The sequence below is a fragment of the Dama dama genome, chromosome 4, assembly GCF_033118175.1.
Source record: "Dama dama isolate Ldn47 chromosome 4, ASM3311817v1, whole genome shotgun sequence".
Lineage (NCBI taxonomy): Eukaryota > Metazoa > Chordata > Mammalia > Artiodactyla > Cervidae > Dama > Dama dama.
In genome coordinates this window covers 54158530-54179884 of record NC_083684.1, presented here as the reverse complement: position 1 = coordinate 54179884, position 21355 = coordinate 54158530, and the positions used below count along the sequence as shown (strand labels likewise).

The 21355-nt window shown below is 39.6% G+C and overlaps 1 protein-coding gene and 1 non-coding gene across 2 annotated transcripts in view; both read right to left on the bottom strand.

Annotated features, from left to right (window-relative positions):
- ZNF780A (zinc finger protein 780A) overlaps positions 1–21355 on the bottom strand; it is a 428674-nt gene extending 407319 nt beyond the window's left edge. The window contains exons 1-5 of the mRNA XM_061139329.1: positions 21258–21355; positions 20527–20598; positions 16531–16618; positions 14493–14619; positions 12700–12795 (exon numbers count right to left, since the gene is read on the bottom strand). Coding sequence (XP_060995312.1) covers positions 12700–12795; positions 14493–14619; positions 16531–16539 — 232 coding nt within the window. The 5' untranslated portion in view covers positions 16540–16618; positions 20527–20598; positions 21258–21355. The remainder of the gene's footprint in view (positions 1–12699; positions 12796–14492; positions 14620–16530; positions 16619–20526; positions 20599–21257) is intronic.
- LOC133055330 (small nucleolar RNA SNORA21) lies at positions 15294–15429 on the bottom strand. The gene has a single exon (XR_009692619.1). It is a non-coding gene; the product is annotated as a small nucleolar RNA SNORA21 (small nucleolar RNA).

The window sequence follows — 21355 nt, the reverse complement described above, 5'->3', positions numbered from 1 at the left end:
TGGCCACGTGGCTGTTCCCCTGGGCGCTCGCCTGCTGGCTCCTGCAGGCGCCCGCCTTCAGCTCCGCCGAGCGCTAGGCGCGCTGTGTGTGCTGTCCACGGCAGGGTGCCGGCTTCCTCAGGTCACTCGCGTCGTAGAACTTGGAGGTTGTGAGACCGGAGCCAGGTTCCACTTTGTCTTCTTCACGCCTTCCTACTTCACATCTAGCTTTCATACCCTGATGGCCGTCCACGCCCCCTCCCACCGCCCCCCTCCACAGTAACCTCGGCCCACCGCTAGAGGCAGCAGCAGCCTGTCCTCACGAGCTCTCGCAACTTCAAAAGGTGTGATTTTTACAAAAAAATTTTTTTTTTTTTTGCAGGAGGGCACCCTGAGGGGCATGTGGGATCTCACTTCCCCGGCCAGGGATCAAACCCGCGCCCGTTTGCTATGGAAGTGCAGAGTCCTAATTACCAGACCTCCTTCTTTTTAAAATTAATTAATTAAATTGGAGGATAGTTGCTTTACAATGTTGTGTTCGTTTCTGCTGTAAAACAAAATCAATCAGCTACAAGTATACATACATCGCCTCCCTTTTGCATCTCCCTCCCACCTCTCCTGTCCTTCACACCCCTCTAGGTCATCACAGAGCAACAAGCTCCTCTTCCCGCTAGCCATCTGTTTTACACATGATCGTGTGTATATGTCAAAGCTATTCTCTCAGTTCATCACACCTTCCCCTTTGCCCGCTGTGTCCACAAGTCTGTTCTCTACATTTGTGTCTCTATTCCTGCCCTGCAAATAGGTTCATCTGTACCATTTTTCTGTATTCTGCATATGCGCATTAATACATATTTTTTTCTCTTTCTGACTTACTTCTTTCTGTATGACGGACTCGAGGTTCATCCACATTTCTACAAATAACCCAGTTTCGTTCCCTTTTATGGCTGAGTAATATTCCATTGTGTATATAGACGTACCACATCTTCTTTATCCATTCATCTGTCATTGGACATTTATGTCGTTTCCATGTCTTGGCCGTCTTGGCCACTGTAAACAGTTCTTCAGTGAATATTGTGGTACATGTGCCCTTTTGAATTATGGTTTTCCCAGGGTATGTGCCCAGAAGTGGGACTGCTGGGTCATATGGTAGTTCTATTTTTAGTTTTTTAAGGAACCTCCACACTGTTCTCCACAGTAGCTGTCTCAGTTTACATTCCCACCAACAGTGCAAGAGGGTTCTCTTTTCTCCACACCCTCTCCAGCATTTATTGTTTGTAGGTTTTTTTGATGATGGCCATTCCAATTGGTATGAGGTGATATCTCATTGTAGTTTCGATTTGCATTTCTCTAATAATTTGTGATGCTGAGCATCTTTTCACGTGCCTCTTGGCCATCTGTATGTCTTCTTTGGAGAGATGTCTATTTAGGTCTTCCACCCATTTTTTGATTGGGTTGTTTGTTTTTTTGATATTGAATTCCATGATCTTCTGTATATTTTGGAGATTAATCCTTTATCCATTGCTTCATTTGCAAATATTTTCTACCATTTTGAGGGTTGTCTTTTTATCTTGTTTATGGTTTCCTTTGCTGTGCAAAAGTTTTTAAGTTTAATTAGGTCCTGTTTATTTATTTTTGTTTTCATTTTCATTATCCTAAGAGGTGGATCAGAAAAGATCTTGCTGTTGTTTATGTCAGAGTGTTTTCCCTATGTTTTCCTCCAAGAGTTTTATAGTGTCCAGTCTTACATTTAGGTTTTTGACCCATTCTGAGTTTATTTTTGTGTATGGTGTTAGATGGCATTCTAATTTCATTCTTTTACATATAGCCATCCAGTTTTCCCAGCACCACTTACTGAAGAGGCATCTTTTCTCCATTATATTAACATATTCCAATATATTCTTGCCTCCTTTGTCATTTAGGTGACCATAGACGCATGGGTTTATCTCTGGGCTTTCTCTCCCGTTCCATTGATTGATATTTCTATTTTTGTGCCAGTATCATACTGTCTTGATTACTGTAGCTTTGTAGTATAGTCTGAAGTCAGAGAACCTGGTTCCCCCAGCTCTGTTTTTTTGTCTCAAGATTGCTTTGACTAATCAAGGTTTTTTGTGTTTCCATACAAATTAAAAAAAAAATTTTTTTTGTTCCAGTTCTGTGAAAAAAGCCATTGGTAATTTGATTGGGATTACACTGAATGTGTAGATTGTCTTGGGTAGCACAGTCATTTTAACAATATTTATTCTTTCAATCCAAGAACATGGGATATCTTTCTGTTTTTGTCATCTTCCTAACCTGTGCAATAAGGCAAGTGAAGGACATAAAGGGAAATGAAAATGAAAAATGAACTTCATATATGTCTCAACTGTGTTATAGAAAACTCTAAGTAACTTATCCATCAGAGGGCAGACAGAATGAAAACCACAATCACAAAAACTAACCAAACTGATCACATGGACCACAGCCTTGTCTAGCTCAATGAAACTATGAGCCATGCCATGTAGGGCCATCCAAGATGGTCAGGTCATGGCAGAGAGTTCTGACAAAATGTGGTCCACTGGAGAAGGGAATGGCAAACCACTTCAGTATTCTTGCCTTGAGAGCCCCATGAACAGTATGAAAAGGCAAAAAGGTATGACACTGAAAGATGAACTCCCCAGCTCAGTAGGTGCCCAATATGCTACTGGAAAAGAGTAGAGAAATAACTCCAAAAAGAATGAAGAGACACAGCCAAAGCAAAAACAACACCTAGTTGTGGATGTGACGGGTGATGGAAGTAAAGTCCAATGCTGTAAAGAGCAATATTACATAGGAACCTGGAATGTTAGGTCCATGAATCAAGGCAAATTGCAAGTAGTCAAACAGGAGATGGTAAGAGTGAACATCAACATTTTAGAAATCAGTGAACTAAAATGGACTGCAATGGGTGAATTTAACTCAGACAACCATTATATCTACTACTGTGGGCAAGAATCCCTTAGAAGAAATGCAGTAGCTCATAGTCAACAAAAGAATCCAAAATGCAGTACTTGGATGCAATCTCAAAAATGACAGAATGATCTCTGTCGTTTCCAAGGCAAACCATTCAGTATCACAGTAATGCATGTCTATGCCCCAACCAGTAATGCTGAAGAAGCTGAACTTGAACAGTTCTATGAAGACGTACAAGACCTTCTAGAACAAACACCCAAAAAAGATGTTCTCTTCATTATAGGGGACTGGAATGCAAAAGTAAGAAGTCAAGAGATACTTGGAGTTACAGGTAAATTTGGTCTTGGAACACAAAATGAAACAGGTCAAAGGCTAACAGAGTTTTGCTAAGAGAACACGCTGGTCACAGCAAATACCCTCTTTCAACCTCACAAGAGAAGACTCTACGCATGGACATCACCAGATAGTCAATACTGAAATCAGATTGATTATATTCTTTGCAGCCAAAGATAGAGAAGCTCTATACAGTAAGCAAAAACAAGACCAGGAGCTGACTGTGGCTCAGATCATGAACTCCTTATTGCCAAATTCATACTTAAATCAAAGGAAATAGGGAAAACCACTAGACCATTCAGGTATGACCTAAATCAAATCCCTTGTGATTATTCAGTGGAAGTGACAAATAGATTCAAGGGATTAGATCTGATAGAGTGCCCGAAGAACTATGGATGGAGGTTCGTGACATTGTATAGGAGGCAGTGATCAAGATCATCCCCAAGAAAAAGAAATGCAAAAAGGGAAAATGGTTGTCTGACAAGGCCTTACAGATAGCTGAGAAAAGAAGAGAAGCAAAAGGCAAAGGAGAAAAGGAAAGATATACCCATTTGAAAGCAGGGTTCCAAAGAATAGCAAGGAGAGATAAGAAAGCCTTCCTCAGTGATCAGTGCAAAGAAATAGAGGAAAACAATAGAATGGGAAAGACTAGAGATCGCTTCAAGAAAATTAGAGATACCGGGAGGTAGGCGGGAGGGGGGATCAGGATGGGGAACACATGTAAATCCATGGCTGATTCATGTCAATGTATGGCAAAAACCACTACAATATTGTAAAGTAATTAGCTTTCAACTAATAAAAATAAATGAAAAAAAAAAAAAAAAGAAAGAAAATTAGAGATACCAAGGGAACATTTCATGCAAAGATGAGCACAATGAAGGACAGAAATGGTATGGACCTAACAAAAGCAGAAGATATTAAGAAGAGGTGGCAAGAATACACAGAACTATACAAAAAATGTCTTCATGATCCAGATAACCATGATGGTGTGATCACTCACCCAGAGCCAGACATCCTGGAATGTGAAGTCAAGTGGGCCTTAGGAAGAATACTATGAACAAAGCTAGTGGAGGTGATGGAATTCCAGTTGAACTATTTCAAATCATAAAAGATGATGCTGTGAAAGTGCTGCACTCAATATGCCAGTAGAAAACTCAGCAGTGGCCACAGGACTGGAAAAGGTCCATTTTCATTCCAATCCTAAAGAAAGGCAATGCCAAAGAATGTTCAAACTACTGTACAATTGCACTCATCTCACACTCTAGCAAAGTAATGCTCAAAATTCTCCAAGCCAAGCTTCAACAGTATGTGAATTGTGAACTTCCAGATGTCCAAGCTGGATTTAGGAAAGGCAGAGGAACCAGAGGTCAAATTGCCAACATCTGCTGGATCATCGAAAAAGTAAGGAAGTTCCAGAAAAACGTCTCCTTTTGCTTTATTGACCATGCCAAAGCCTTTGACTGTGTGGATCACAACAAACTGGAAAATTCTGAAAGAGATGGGAATACCAGACCACCTTAGCTGACTTCTGAGAAATTTGTATGCAGGTCAAGAAGCAACAGTTAGAACTGGACATGGAACAAGAGACTGGTTCCAAATCGGGAAAGGAGTACATCAAGGCTATATATCGTCACCCTGCTTATTTAACTTATATGCAGAGGACATCATGCGAAATGCTGGGTTGGAGGAAGCACAAGCTGGAATCAAGATTGCCGGGAGAAATGTCAATAACCTCAGATATGCAGATGACAACACCCTCATGGCAGAAATTGAAGAAGAACTAAAGAGCCTCTTGATGAAAGTGAAAGAGGAGAGTGAAAAAGTTGGCTTAAAGCTCAACATTCAGAAAACTAAGATCATGGCATCCACTCCCATCACTTCATGGCAAATAGATGGGGAAACAATGGAAACAGTGACAGACTTTATTTTCTTGGGCTCCAAAATCACAGCAGATGGTGACTGCAGCCATGAAATTAAAAGACTCTTGCTCCTTGGAAGAAAAGCTATGACCAACCTAGAAAGCATATTAAAAAGCAGAGACATTACTTTACCAACAAAAGTCTGTCTAGTCAAGACTATGGTTTTTCCAGTAGTCATGTATGGATGTGAGAGCTGGACTATAAAGAAAGCTGAGGGCCGAAGAATTGATGCTTTAGAACTGTGGTGTTGGAGAAGACTCTTGAGAGTCCCCTGGACTGCAAGGAGATCCAACCAGTCAATCCTAAAAGAAATCAGTCCTGAATATTCATTGGAAGGACTGATGCTGAAGCTGAAACTCCAGTAGTTTGGCCACCTGATACGAAGGACTGAGTCACTGGAAAAGACCCTGATGCTGGGAAAGACTGAAGGCGGGAGAAGGGGACGACAGAGGATGAGATGGTTGGATGGCATCACCAACACCATAGACATGAGTTTGAGTAGGCTCCGGGAGTTGGTGATGGTCAAGGAGGCCTGGTGTGCTGCAGTCCATGGGGTCATGAAGAGTTGGACACAACTGAGTGACTGAACTGAACTGAAATTTATTAAAAAAAAAAAAACCTTCTAGATCTAACTGAATTTATGGCAAGGATATCAAATATATAGTCAATATATTAAAATTCATTATATTTTATAGACAGATTGTTTATAGTTTTTAAAGAAAGTTAATTACAAATCTAAAATCTTATCAAAGAAAAAGAAAACTATAATACTGCCTCACATATGATTAGAGATGGAAAAACTCTAAATAATATATTACCAAATGAACTTCAGCCCTATGACAAAAATCACAGTATATTACAAGAATTGTTTAAAATTTAATTTTAATTAAAAACAAATCAAGGCACCAGTAAACTTACACCAAGAAACAAATAGTAACAAATCAATACATCAATAAATTTAAGATGAAAAACATAAGATTTTATCAGTAGATAACAAAATGGTCTTGGACAAAATTCAGCAGTTCACTAGCAAACAAAGTAGGGATTCTCTGGTCCCCTACAAATATTGAAGGAAATTATTTAGAGGCAACAAGAAGAATTTATCTCCAAATAGAGTGAACATTATAGTAAATGATTAAATACTGGGATATTTCTAAATTCAGAGAAATTGATGACTGCTATTACCATAATATTCAACTTTGTTCTGAAGAGTCTATCAAAAGAAGAAAAGTAAATAAAGTAATAAGCATAAATATTAGAAAATAAAATTTATTGTTATACAGATTATGCAATTTATAACTTAGAAATCTGTCTCATAAAAATAGAATGAGTGTTCAGTAGATAACTACTGCTATATTTAAGATAGGAGAAAATAATTGCAAATGAAGTATCCAGAATACCATTCAGGCCTATTAGAAAACAAACAACAGAACAACAATAATGGAGAAAGTTTAAATAGGAAATTCAAAGTAAAGAAATAATGATTGGCCTAGAACCACATTTGAAAAATGCTCAACTGAAATTGAAATTTATCAAAATATTTAGTAAAACTTATACCTAATATGAAGCTGTAGGAAAACTCAATTCAATAGGAGTCTAAGAGAACAACTTGGCCATATCTAGTAGAATTGGAAGTGTATTTAACCTATGATCAATTTAGCAATATCTAACATAACTCAAAGAATATATAATGTATGAGCAGTTCTACTTTTCCATGAGTACAATTAAAGAAATTCCAGTTCACACAAACCAGTGGTTACAGACAAGGATATATCTGAAATTGAAAAATTGTTAAACCTGAACATTAAAAAATAAGAGGTTTAAATACATCATGATATATTCATATAAAAAACTAGATTAGTGTTTACTTTTGTAGAAAGTATCAGCCCTACATTTAAAGCACAAGCAGTTGACTGCAGAGGAAGATATGAGCAACAGAGAAACACTCCATGCATTTCCTTTCCCAACATAGGTAAGCACTTGCCATGGATCTGGACTGTCCATCTTGAGGGTCACTCTTCTTCAGTTATGGCAGCATTTTCAGTGTGGGTTCACATCCTGAAGATATTAGGTGTTGTGAATGAGACTTCCTTAGTAAAGGTTAAGAAACAATAGGATAAAAAGCAAATTTTATTGTAGGCCTCTCAAGTCCTTTGATTGATACTGAGCATTTTTTCCTTAGAAGGGATTTATTATTTAGACATTCATAAGTGACCTCAGAACATTTCCCCAGTACCATTAAATACTACTATTCCCAGAGACATTATTTTAGATATGTTGAGTTAAGGCACTGGTTATCTGTGTGTAATATTACAGATATGGTACTATTGTTAATGTCCTTCAGTGTGAAGTCACACAGTGGTTGAGCAGGAGGCAGTCTTCTTTCTTAGGCGTTGCATGATAAGTAAAGTGCAATGTTATGACGGCTATGCGTGCATGCTTATTCGCTCAGTCCTGTTTGCCTCTTTACGACCACGTGGACTGTGACCTGCCAGGATCCTCTGTCCATGGAATTCTCCTGGCAAGAATACTGGAGTGGGTTGCAATTCCCTTCTCCAAGGGATCTTCCCAACCCATAGATCGAATCTGGATCTCCTGCATTGCAGCAGGAAGGTTCTTTACGGTCTGAGCCACCAGGGAAGCCCCATGATGTCTAATGTCTATATTTATACTCAGATACTACAGTAAAAAATGTCAAAAATTATACAAAGCAAATCAAATCAGAGAACATATTAACAACCATTGATTCTAGAGAGGCCATTATATTATTCATTGCATTTTTCTTTTTCCAAATAGACAGTGGTCTTTTCATTGTTAGTTTCTAATTTATCATGAATTTGGAGCAGAAAAAGCAGACAGTAACATGTCTGCTTTATGGCTTATAAAAGAAAAAGCATTATAGCACTCCCAGATTCTTCAAAAGCCTTCTCTCATAATCTCCACATTTATCAACTCTAGAGATTTCTTTTTCACATTAGTTTTTGGAAATGACTTCTTAATTTTAGAGGTGAAAGTTTATTTTACTAGACTTTATCCATAATTAATTATTTAAGTAAACAAAATGAAAGATAGTGGACAGTTTTTTAAAATTCCTTATATTCACAGGGTCTTCCTCTCACATGAATTTACTAATATCACTGAAAGTAGTAATCATTGAACACATTCTCTTCTAAAGGTCTTTTAAAATTAACATTTCATCCTTAGAAAAGTATTATTAGGTAGGTACTATAATCACCACTTTAAAACTGAGGCACAGAGGGGAAGAGTGCCTTGCCAATACCACACAGGCAGTGGTGGAATTATGAGAACTCTAGTAAAAATCTACCATGGCTAAAGTCTTCTCCCACATCTGTCACATTAACAGAATTATTTTCTGTTGTAATGCTGCATAAAGTGTGGTCTGTGTACTGATGCTGGTCCACAGGTTGCTTCTGGTCTGCAATGAGTTAAGGTAGAGACACTGAGAGCAAATACTTATAGAGTTATTCACAGAAAGAGGACAGGGCCAATTTATGTCTGTTAAATCCAATAACAAAAAATTGGGGGAACTTCCCTGGTGGTCTAGCGGTTAAGAATCCATGGGCCAATGCAGGGTACATGGGTTCAATCCTGGTTCAGGAAGATTCCACCTGCTGAGGGATAACTAAGCCTCTGTGCCACAACTACTGAGCCTGTGCTTTAGAGCCCATGCTCTGTAAGAAGAGAGGTCACTGCAATGAGAAGCCCATGCACCAAAACTAGAAAGAGTAGCCCCCTCTTGCTACAACTAGAGAAAGCCCTCATACAACAATGAAGACCCAGCACAACTTCTAAATTTAAAAAATAAATTATTTTTTAAAAAGTAGTAAAATAAATTGGGGGCTTCCATTTTGTGTATTTGTTTTTCTTTCAGTTTTATCTGGTAATCCAATTTCATTGTGCCTCTTAAAAGTACTGGTCAACAATTTTTGTGGGAGGTGGTATCCTTCATCTTGGGTTCAGATGCACTGCAGCAGTACCATTCTCTAAAGTTAACCAAGACTGGGTGATGCTTTAATTTCTTCAGCTTTCAATCAACATATGTAGCATAAAACTATTTCTGTTAACTTTTAAGCATGAAGCAAAGGGGATTACCACATGTTCCCTAACAAGTAAAATTTTTCTTAATTATGAATTCTCTGTTGTTATAAAAAGCATTTTCTAAAGGTCACTGTATCCTCTGTAGGGGCTTCCCCAGTAGCTCAGATGGTAAAGAATCCACCTGCAATGCAGGAATCATGGGTCAGGAAGATCCCCTGGAGAGGAAATGGCAACCCACTCCAATATTCTTACCTGAGAAATCCCATGGACAGAGGAGCCTGGTAGGCTAGTCCATGGGGTCACAAAGAGTCAGACACAACTTAGCAACCAATCAATATCCTCTTTACATTATGCATAGGGATTCCTAACTAATGTGATTTCTCTGATGTACAGTGAGTTGATCACGACGAACAAAAGCCTTCACACATTGTTTACATTTATAGGGTCTCTCACCAGTATGAATTCTGTGATGTCGTTTAAGTTCTGACTTAACACCAAAGGCTTTCCCACATTCTTTACATTCATAGGGTTTTTCACCTGTATGAGTTATGTAATGTCGAGTAAGTCCTGATCGAAGACGGAAGGCACCCCCACATACTTTACACCCATAAGGTTTCTCACCAGTATGAAGTCTAAAATGATGAGTAAGATGATACCGGCGACTATAGACCTTTCCACATTCCTTACATTTGTATGGACTCTCACCAGTGTGAATTCTTCGATGAAAGGTAAGTTGATAACTACAACTAAAAGCCTCCCCACATTTGTCGCATATGTAGGGTTTCTCCCCGGTGTGGATTCTGTGATGTTGAGTAAGATAACAGCGCCGACTAAAGGTCTTCCCACATTTGTCACATACATAAGGTTTCTCACCAGTATGAGTTCTCTCATGTTGAGAAAGATAATGCCTACGGACAAAGGCTTTCCCACATTCCTGACATTTAAAGGGCTTTTCACCGGTATGAATTCTGTGATGCACAGTTCGTTCTGTTTGAAGGCGAAAGGCCTTTCCACATTCTTTACATACATAGGGTTTTTCACCGGTGTGAATTGTATAATGTTGAGTAAGACTGTAGCGACGACTGAAAATCTTTCCACATTCTTTGCACTCGTAGGTGTTCTCATTGGTGTGAATTCGCTGGTGTGAAGTAAGTTGACTGCTATGAATAAAGGCCTTCCCACATTCCTTGCATTCATAGGGTTTTTCACAAGTATGAATTTTGTGATGTCGAATAAGATGACAGCGTCTACTGAAGGCCTTCCCACATTCCTCGCATTCATAGGGTTTTTCACAAGTATGAATTCTGTGATGTCGAGCAAGATCTGCACGAGAACTGAAGGACTTACCACAGTCTTTACAGGCGTAGGCTTTGTCACCAGTATGAGTTTTCTGATGTTGAGCAAGGTGTGAGCCGTGACTGAAGGCCCTCCCACAGACACTACATTTATAGGCTTTGTCACCAGTATGAGTTTTCTGATGTTGACTAATGTGTCGTTGTACCTTAAAGGTCTTTCCACAAATTTTACACTCATAAGGCCTCTCACCAGTATGAATTCTTTGATGTTCGGTAAGCTGAGAGTGAAGCGTAAAGGCCTTCCCACATTCCTTACATTCATAAGGTCTCTCCCCAGCATGAACTGTCTGATGTACTCTAAGGTCTCGAACACGACTAAAGGCCTTTCCACATTCTTTGCACGCATAGGGTTTCATACCAGAATGCATTCTCTGATGTTCAGTAAGGTGATAATGAAGCCTAAAAGTCTTCCCACAATTGTTACATTCATGGGGTCTCTTCCCAGCATGAGTTCTCTGATGTACTCTAAGGTCTCCCACACGACAAAAGGCTTTCTCACATTCCTTGCATTTATAGGGTCTCTCACCAGTATGAATTCTTAGATGTTGAATAAGGTGTGACTGTTGTCTAAAAGCCTTCCTACATTCCTTACATTCATATGATTTCTCTATGGCATGAATTTTCTCATGTAGAGGAAGAGCTACACAGTTTTGGATTATCATTTGACTAGCATATCTCATTTGATGTGCTTCTTGTCTCTCAAACTCATGTTTACACTGCAAATCATTTCTGAAAATGGTGTCCTCGTGGATATAAATTTGACTTTCATCCACTGTCTGCAACTGAAACAAATGTGGTCCACAAATATCCTTTTCTGGAAATAACTTCTTGGTGAAATACTTAGACTCCAAATCTGGAGGGAAAAAAAGGAAACAAATGCTGTGATGTGATTTTTCTATGTTGGGGGTAGAATAAGGGATTGCATCTTATAGTCAAAATAAAAGACAAACTAAGAATAACACAGATTAGAAGTTGAGTTTTAGAGCAGAGGTCGGCAAACTTTTTCTGTAAAGAGCCAGATAGTAAAAATTTTAGCCTTTATAGGACATACGGTCTTTGTGACAATTACCCAGCTCAGCTGTTATAAGCTCGAAGGGAGCCTAGACAGTATATAACTGAATAAGTGTACCTATGTTGTAATACCACATATGGTGTATGGACACAGAAATTTGAATTTCGTAAAATTTTTATGTTTCACAAAACATTCTTCTGATTTTTTTCAACCACTAAAAATGTAAAAACTGGTTTTAGCCTGTGAGCCATTCAAAAGCAGATGGTCAGTTGTTTGTCTGCTGGATCCTGATTTAGAGAACTCCAAGTTGCTGTAATGCAATTTGAAAGAAGGCAAAAGGCTTCAGAAAATGATGTGGTGCTAAAAGAGGGTAAAATGAGTGATTAGATGAACAAATTAAGTCAGTGGCGCCCCTACTTAGGATGGATGTAGGGACTTCCTTACGCATACTGCTTTTTGGGCAACAACAGAAACAAAAGGAATGAAGATCTATAGGAACAAATTCCGAATGTCTTTGTTTTTAATCTTTTTCATTAGATGATTCTGATGCAAATCACTTTAAGAATCTGTACATAATTTTTTTCCCAAAGGTTTCTCTTTCATCTCTTAGAATAAAATTCAGCCAAATTACCACAGATAAAAACATATCACCACCATATTGCCCTGCTTCTCTGTACAGGTCATCTTCTTTACTACAACATGTAGGAATCTATATCAACAGTACTTAAACTTGGGCACAGTCTTGCTTTCAAGTAAGTTGGAAATATGTATAAAATAATTTTATGCAGTGGAGAAAAGAAAAGAAGTATAAATATAGAAGAGGACTTGGAAACATAGATAAAATGATTGTCAATGGGGAAAAGAGAAGGCAGCTCCCTCTTTGAAATGGGAGGGAAATAGAAGAGAAGTGAAATAAGGAGCATGACAAATGAGGGTAAAGATGAAGTGCTTTTGGGAGCTCATGTTGAGGGGCTTTTAATGTTTTCCCAGAAATCAGGCCTTTTCCCCACAGGCCTTGGGCCTTTGAAAGGAGCCTTCATCTCACGGCCATGTGTCTCCCTGACCCAGAGGGTGTGATGGCATCCACCTTGGCTGATCTGGCATCACTCACCTGTGAACCAACTTCCTGTTCCTTCTCTCATTATCATCCAGGGCTCTTTCTCTTGCTCCAATAAAGTAATCATGTCTGGCTTAGGAGTGGAACATCCTGCTCACAAGAAAGAAATGCCACATGACTCACAACAAGCAAAATTCAAAATGACTTAATTTAGACTTGGTTACATCTATATTAAACTCTAGGTCAAAATGTGTGTGTGTGTGTGTGTGTGTGTGTGTGTGTGTGTTTGTGTGTGTATGTATGTGTATGTGCATACGTGTGCTCAATCCTGTCTGACTTTTTGCAACCCTATGGACTGTAGCCCCCAGGCTCCTCTGTCCATGGAATTTTCTAGGCAAGAATACCAGAGTGGGTTGCCATTTCCTACTCCAGGGGATCTTCCCGACCCACAGATCAAATCCACATTTCTTATGCCTCCTGTACCAGCAGGTGGATTCTTTAGCACTACATCACCTGGGAAGTCCTATAGGTCAAAAGAGCATTTGATAAAATGGAAAAGGCCACTGAAGAATATTAACATTTGATGGATTCATGGTCACAGGACTAAAGAGGCCAAATAGGGGAGGGAGAAGGTCTGTTCTGCATTTAAAGGCAGTACAGAAAGGCATTGAGGACACAGACTCTGAACCCCTGTGGTCTGGGTTCAAATACTCTGTCACTCGCCAGCACTTACTCCTTCCATGTGTTATGCTTTTATCAGTGTAAATGGGGCTATTATTACCTTAGAGGACTCTTGTGAAAATTAAATGAATTAATATATATAAGAGCTTGCAAGGATGCCTAGCATGCAGTATTATTTTTGTTGTTGTTCTTATTTTAGTAAAAGAAAAATTTCTTGTTACTGTTTAGTTATTAAGTCATGTCTGACTCTTTTGTGACCCCATGGACTGTAGCCCATCAGGCTCCTCTGTCCATGGGATTTTCCAGTCAGGAATATTAGAGTGGCTTGCCATTTCTTTCTCAAGGGGATCTTCCCCATTAGGGATCAAACCCATGTCTCCTGAAGAGTCAGAAGGATTCTCTACCACCGAGTCACCTGGGAAGCCCAAAAGAAAAATATTGTCTTCAAAAATACTTCCAAGTTCTTCCTCATAATTCTTTCTTTTATTTTTTTTTTATTTTTTATTTTTTTTCTCTCAGAATTCTTTCAATAGAAAATGTAAGATTCACAGACTAGAATTTTCAACCAGAAGTAGGTTAGAGAGAATATGTCTCTTCTAGGATGGGATGAGTTTACTTCAATTTTAAATGAATATTACTGGGGACTTCCCTGATGATCCAGTGGTTAGGGCTCTGTGCTTTCACTGCAGGGGGTGTGTGTTTGATCCCTGGATGGGGAACTAAGATCTTGCACGCCAAGTGGCACAACCGAAAAAAAAAAGTAAATGAATATTGTTAATCCATCTATCACTATATAAACTGTAGAGGCTCCTCTGATGATCACGAAAACACAAAACTCTAAGACTAGCTAATTCTCAGGAATTCTGAGCATGCACATATATAACACCTGACTTCTCTGAACATACTACAGGACTCAAACCTAGAAATAATGTAGAATAACAGGCAACTGTAGGAAGGACCAGAGGAAAGAGTGAAGGTCACTGAAGGATAGAGAAGATGGCACTTAACCAAATGCCCGTTTCCAACTCAATAATACTCAAACCATTCTTTCAAAATAGGGGAAAGCCATTCAGCTGGTGTCTTAAAACAGAGCTCTGAAATTCAACAGTGGAGAAAACTGGTATTCCAGAAGGCAGACTGTCAATTATTTGTGCAGATATCCTTACCCAATGAGACCAGGTTGCTGTAGTTCTCCAACATCACATCCCTGTACAAGGCCCTCTGAACAGGGTTCATGCACTCCCACTCTTCCTGGGAGAGGTCTATGGCCACATCACTGAATGACAAGGACATCTGAAATGACAGACCCATGTATTATAAACAATGTTTTAACTGTATTTTCAAAAGGGGAAAACTGCATTGTAGGAAAGAGGCACTATAACAAGCAGTTAATCTGGTATCAAGCCCGTAACATGTATGGAAGAAAAAGAAAATCAGTAATTTGTAAAATGGAGTGCCTATCTACTTTTGAAGAGTACAGTTGTTACAAATAGAATGTCCTGTATATCATGTAATGAGTGGATAAAGTTTTCCAGTGAAACAAAATCATATAAATAAGCACACTGCCTATCATGCGAATAGTTTAAGTTGTAAATAAATGTGAGTTATGTTGTTTTCCTTTCAAAAAACTAAAAGAAAAATAAGTAATGAATTGTTTTTCCCCCAAATACTCCAAAATCTCTAAGAAAATAGGACTTTACTGACATTTGATTTGGCGCAGTTGGTAACGAATCCACATGCCCAGAGTTTGATCCCTGGGTCAGGAAGATCCTTTGGAGGAGGCAATGGCAACCTACTGGCAGTATTCTTCCCTGGAAAATCCCATGGACAGAGGAACCTGGTACGCTACAGTCCATAGGGTTGCAGAGAGTCAATCATGACTGAGCACAGCACAGCGGCAGACATTTGATTTAATCAATACTCAGGTTCATTATTTTTTTTTTTTTCTTTCTTCTTTTTTTTTTTCACCTTGTCACACCACCGATTGAAGCCAAACAACACAACATGCTGCCGCTTCACCCAAAAGCGGTGTTTTCACTCTGCCCTTTCTTGACGGCTCAGCGGGTCACCAGCAAAGGGCCCACTGAGTGCTTTTAAAAGGGTGTAGGTTCATTATTATGCAAGATAATATCATAAGCATTTTCCCTTGTCATAACAGATGACAAATTATTTTATTTACTGGCTGGCTATTCATCCGTCTTGTAGATGTATTGGACTAATCCTTCTGTCACTTTTAGGCATTTAGGTTGGACAAAATGTCTAAGGTCTCCCCCAGTCCCTTTGAAAGTGAAAAGTGAAAGTTGCTCAGTCATGTCTGACTCTGTGATCCCATGGGCTATACAGTCCATAGAATTCTCCAGGCCAAAATACTGGAGTGGGTAGCCTTTCCCTTTTCCAGGGGATCTTCCCAACCCAGGGATCAAACCTAGGTCTACCACATTGCAGGTGGATTCTTTACCAGCTGAGCTACAAGGGAAGCCCTAGCATTTCTTTCTAAAGCTAGTCCCTTTAGCCTTTCTTCGTCCCCCCATTAGGGATCTGGAAGGGTCTTCCCACCTGCTACCACCACCACCACCATCCCTCAGGAACACTTGTTTGGATCCTAAGCTGAAGGATGATGATGCAGGATGATCCACAATGACACTGATGTCACTAGAGACCCACATACCCTCCTCAAGCACAAAACTGACTTCTGTCCTATTATTTATCCCTCTGGGGACCCCTTGGACAGACCCTTGAGATTCCAACATGCAGGCCTCAATCACACTCCAATCTAGTCCTATAAACCTCTTAGAATATGAGATCTCATCATGTGCAAAAAAACCAACACTAAATTCCATCTTATCAACCTGAAACACCCAGGTCTGTGGAGTCTAATGGACCATCATCTCTGTGTCATGGAATCATGACTCTAATAAGAGAAGTTCAAGGATTTCCCTCAAGCAACTTCACCCACCACTGCTCCACCATTGGTCTTTAGAGAGACTGAGTCCTTGGAGAGGTGATGAAATTGGTGAACACTGGAGAGAGAAACAAGGGGCAAAGAAGAAGGCCACTAAGATGTGTGGCTCCATCCTTCACTGAGATCAGAGTGATTGAGGGCAACTTGAGCAATAGTGCTGTCTCAGGAAGGAAGTTTCAGGATAATAAACGTGATCACATGAATTCAAAACCACATCTCAAGGAGGAGAAATGTGAACTTACATGGGCCATGGTTGTAGAACTGCAAGAACTTCGTAGTCCTCTTTGGGGTTCCTCCACTCGAAAAGCACAGAATCCAGAGAAGCTAGGACTGGGGGAGGAATGAGACTCTGAGACCAGCCGTGTCTCAAAGGAATCCCAAAATGACTTAGTTAATATGATCCTGTTTTGCCTTCTTTGTATTTCTATCCCCATGATATCCCACATACAAATCAGAAGAGAAAAGAGGGAGCCTAAATGAAGCCAAACTTTCCCTATACCACAGGGGACCACCTGCACAAGTCTGGATACAAATCAGGGGCTTCCTGCATGAAGCTAGACCAGGCACTCCAGCAGAAGGGTCTGCAGGGACTTCCCTGGTGGTCCAGTGGCTAAGACCCTGAGCTCCCAATGCAGGGGGCCAGGGTTCAATCCCTGGTCATTGAACTAGATCCCACATGCCGCAACAAAGATGGAAAATCCCACGTGTAGCAACTAAGACCCGGTGCAGCTAAAGAAAGAAAGAAAAAAAAGGGTCTTCAGTCCACCCAAATTTCTGATGATGTTGATCTGTATCTGTTCCATTAGTCTTGCTTTGAATCTAACATCATTAGAAGCAAAACTGTTAGATATTAAGTTGTGCTATCACAATAGCCACATATAACTATTTAAATCAAATCAAATTTAAGTAAAATTAGAAGTTCACTGTCTCAGTTGCACCAGCCACATTTCGAGTGCTCGAGAGGCTCATGTGGCTAGTAGCTACCATACTAGAGAATGTAAATACAGAACATATTCACCTCTGCAGAAAGTTTTACTGGACAGAGCTGGTAAGAATCATACAGCCTAAATTTCATTTTTTCACCACAGAGTTCCCCTAAACTCAGAATAAACTGGCCAAAAGCTGACAGAGGTTGCTAGAGAAATACTATTTTCTTTCTATGAACTCCCAAGAAATGTGACCTGAGTATCTCTAGTGGCTTTATTACCTCCTTGTTGTTGTTGTCTAGTCGCTCAGTTGTGTCCAACTCTTTTGCGATCCCATGGACTTTAGCCCACCAGGCTCCTCTGTTCATGGGATTTCCCTGGCAAGAATACTGGAGTGGATTGCCATTTCCTTCTCCAGGGAATCTTCCCAACCCAGGGATCGAACTCGCATCTTCTGCATTGCAGGCAGATTCTTTACCACTGAGCCACCAGGGAAGCCCTTATTGCCTCCAATCTCATGCTTATTCTGTCTATTTTGACTTTATAATAATTGCTGTATTACAAGAAACTTAAGGATAGTGACTATGCTCAATGCTTGTTTTCCTCTAACTACCATAAGACTCAGCATACTGTGAGCCCTTATGTCTGTTATTCAACCAAAACTCCATTTTTAGGCAGTTTTTCTTAGCACACTAAGATACATGCACGAGATGTCTATCATATAACAACTTAGAATAACCAACTGTTAGAAAAATAAATAGCTACAGGAGGCAACAGGTTAAATAAATTATGGTCAGGTTTTCGCCCCCCTTTGGACTTTTTATTTTGTTTTGGGGTACAGCTGATTAACAATGTTATGATATTTTCAGGTGAACGGTGAAGGGATTTAGCCATACATATACATATATCCCTTCTCTCCCAAACCCCCTCCCATCCCGGCTGCCACATAACACTGAGTAGAGTTCTGTGTGCTATACAGTGGGTCCTTGTTTGTTATCCATTTTAAATATAAAACTATGGTCAGTTTTGATGGCACACTAAGGCCCCTATTAATACCGATTATACTGGTCAATATTTTATGTTGGAGAAGGATATTCATGATTAATCACTGACTGATACAGGCAAATTAAACAAGTATGGGGAATTCTCTGGCTGTCCAGTGGTTAGAGCTCTGTGCTTTCACTGCTCAGGGCCTAGGTTCGATACCTGGTGGGGGAACTAAGATCCTGCAAGCTGAGTGGTGCAGCCGGAAAAAAAAAAAAGTATGTAAAATTAAGGGAGAGATTATGTCATTCATAACACAGACTCTGTTGTTGATTTTCAGAATGTAAGCCCTAATCTGACAGCTGCCAACTTCTCAGTTAGTTTATTGATAAACTGGGGATAAGAACAGTACCAGTCTCCTACAGTTGTCATGAAGATTGGGACATTACATAGACAGCATTTAGTGACATGTAATTGCTAAATAAAAGTTAGATGGTATTGTTATGAAATTATTTTCTACTTTCTGTTTTTATAGTAAAATTTGATTCTCATGCCCACTTTTTTTTATAATGATATTTTACATATTTTAGAGGCAAGGCTTTAAAGTGGTAAGCACATCTCTCCTCATCCTTGCTACTACAAAAGAAGAGACACAATTCTTCAACATAAAGTTGATAAAGAGAATTAAATGGAGAATATTAGTAAGAGGTTCAATCTTATTCTCCTGTCCTATGTAAAGATTTACATTAATATTTACAGTTATTACCATTTTATTCTATTTTCTACTATTATAAACCTGTCTTCCAAAATGTTGTTTGCATTTAAAGATACGTGGACTGGAGAGGTTATTACTGTGTCCTGTTAAAGCAACTTAATTTTTTTAATATTTATTTATTTAGGCTGTTCTGGGTCTTAGTTGCAGCATGTGGGATCTAGTTTCCTGACCAGGGATCGAACCTGGGCTCCCTGCATTGAGAGCATGGAGTCCCAGCCACTGGACCACCAGCAAAGTCCCAAAAGCAACCTAAAAAAGTTTAATCCTGAAAGGCTATCTTATTTGATAAATTATGCCATAATAATTATTCATAGTTGATTTATATAATGCTAAATTTGGAGGTATAAATACTTGGAAGGTTTATGAAGCTTCACTGACATGTTCCTCTTCTTTCTATATTCATGGAGATATAAGAAACCTCTGGTTTGGTAGAATTACTTTTTTCAAATAAGAGTTGTGGAATCTGTGTCCTTTGAATGTTCAGTTAGAACAGTTTCTATTCTGCACACACATGCATACACACACACATATACAGGTTCACAGAAAAAATTTTTTGCTAAAATAAACCTCCCCAAAATATTAATCATGATGCCAGGGTTATTTTAACTTTCTTTTTTACAAGTCCCTTATGTAATATAACTGAATAACCTTTTGAAAAAAATAAGTATCAATTCCATAATATTAAGTATACAACAAATCTATACCCAATTAAAAATATTTGAAAATCTTGGAAGCAAATCTGTTTGACATGTGTGGGAATAGTAAGGGAATCAGTATGACCATTATTAATAAAGACTAACAACTCTTGAACATTCTTCTTCAATACAATAAGACCTTTTCACAGACAAAATTCTCCTCTGAATGAACATATCAGGTGAGGGGCATCTGCAGACTAAATAAAAAAATGTGGGCAAAGCAGACAGACAGTGTTTGGTTTGTTTCCCCTTTCTCCACTGAATAATCAACTGAAATATCACTTTGGATATAACACTTGTAAAATATCTCTGAATCCCAATAATAGTAAATGCTATTCATATAAAATTTAAAATTTGAGTATTATTGTTCATCACAATGAATCTTACTTTACTCATATGCACATTTTTTTTCTTTTGACAAACTCTTTATAAGCAAATCTGAACCCATCAATTCCCTGGAAAAAATCTTACGCATGATGACACAGATTTCCATGATTTCCAATCACGCTCCTGCTCCTAAACACCTTAAAAAGCAGATGCCCATGTCACTGACACCAATCAGACCACCTCTGATCTTGCCTCACTTTTAAACTGAGGTTCTGCAGGACAGCAATGATGTGATTCCACTTAAATATTCATCTCATTTGCTTTATTAAGCAAAGTTGTAACTTTAGACTCCAGGATATATATTTACTATTACAAAAAGTGAATGAGAGGGGGACCCATCTGCATGGCCCCTCATTTATTGAGAAGGAAAGCCTAGAATAGGTCACTGACATTTCAGGAAAAGAAAAGCAAATGTTTCTATGTACTAAAAACAAAAATGCATTTATGAACAAAGAGAAAGTAGAAGCTCACCTGATCTGTACTTTTAGATGGGGAAAATTTTTTCCTTTCTCTTCAGGATCCTTCTTGCAAAGACTGGCAGGACTGGGGAAGAAGGAAATCATGAGACACCAAGCCTTTCTTAGAGCACAGCCAGACGGGTAATGTCCCCTCCAGGGCCACATCAGCTCTACCTCACGCCTGTGACCAGATGGGAGCCCGTCTTTGACATGATAGCCGACTCCTAGGATCAGAGAGGTAAGGGGATGCTGTGGTTCAGAAAAATGCAGCAGCACCCACATTGTCTCCAAGTAAGGACCCCCCAGGAGTCTGTCTCGGAGACACTTTTAGCTCTAAAAGCCCCATTCCAAGCCCAGGACTGTGCCTTCTTGCTGGGAACCTTAATCTTGGGGTTCAATCTTGGACTTTTCTCTTGAGGACATAGCTCTGTGCAGACACCAGGGCTGAGGGGAGGGAGGGTAAGGCAGCAAGAGCGTGGGTCAGTCACACTCATCACTGAACCAAGCACCATTATCAGACAACCGCACCCATCGACAGGAGGCCTGACTTTGTCCGGCACACACACACACACACACACTCACACAATCGCTTTCCTCCTCTCCTCCTGCCCGCACAGGCCTGAGGCTGCAGGCAGAAAAGCCTCCCTGGGTTCCTCACTTTGGGCGGCATCTCCATCTCCACCCTGGACAAATCCTGCTCCGCCTCACCTAGCACCAACTTCTCCCCAGCTTCTACAAACTCACATGCGGTGGCTGGGCAACCCGGAAAAGACGGCTCGGTGAAGCCCTCTGGGTGAAGTTTACCCGCGGTGGCTCACTTGAGATGGCTGCGCAACCCGGAA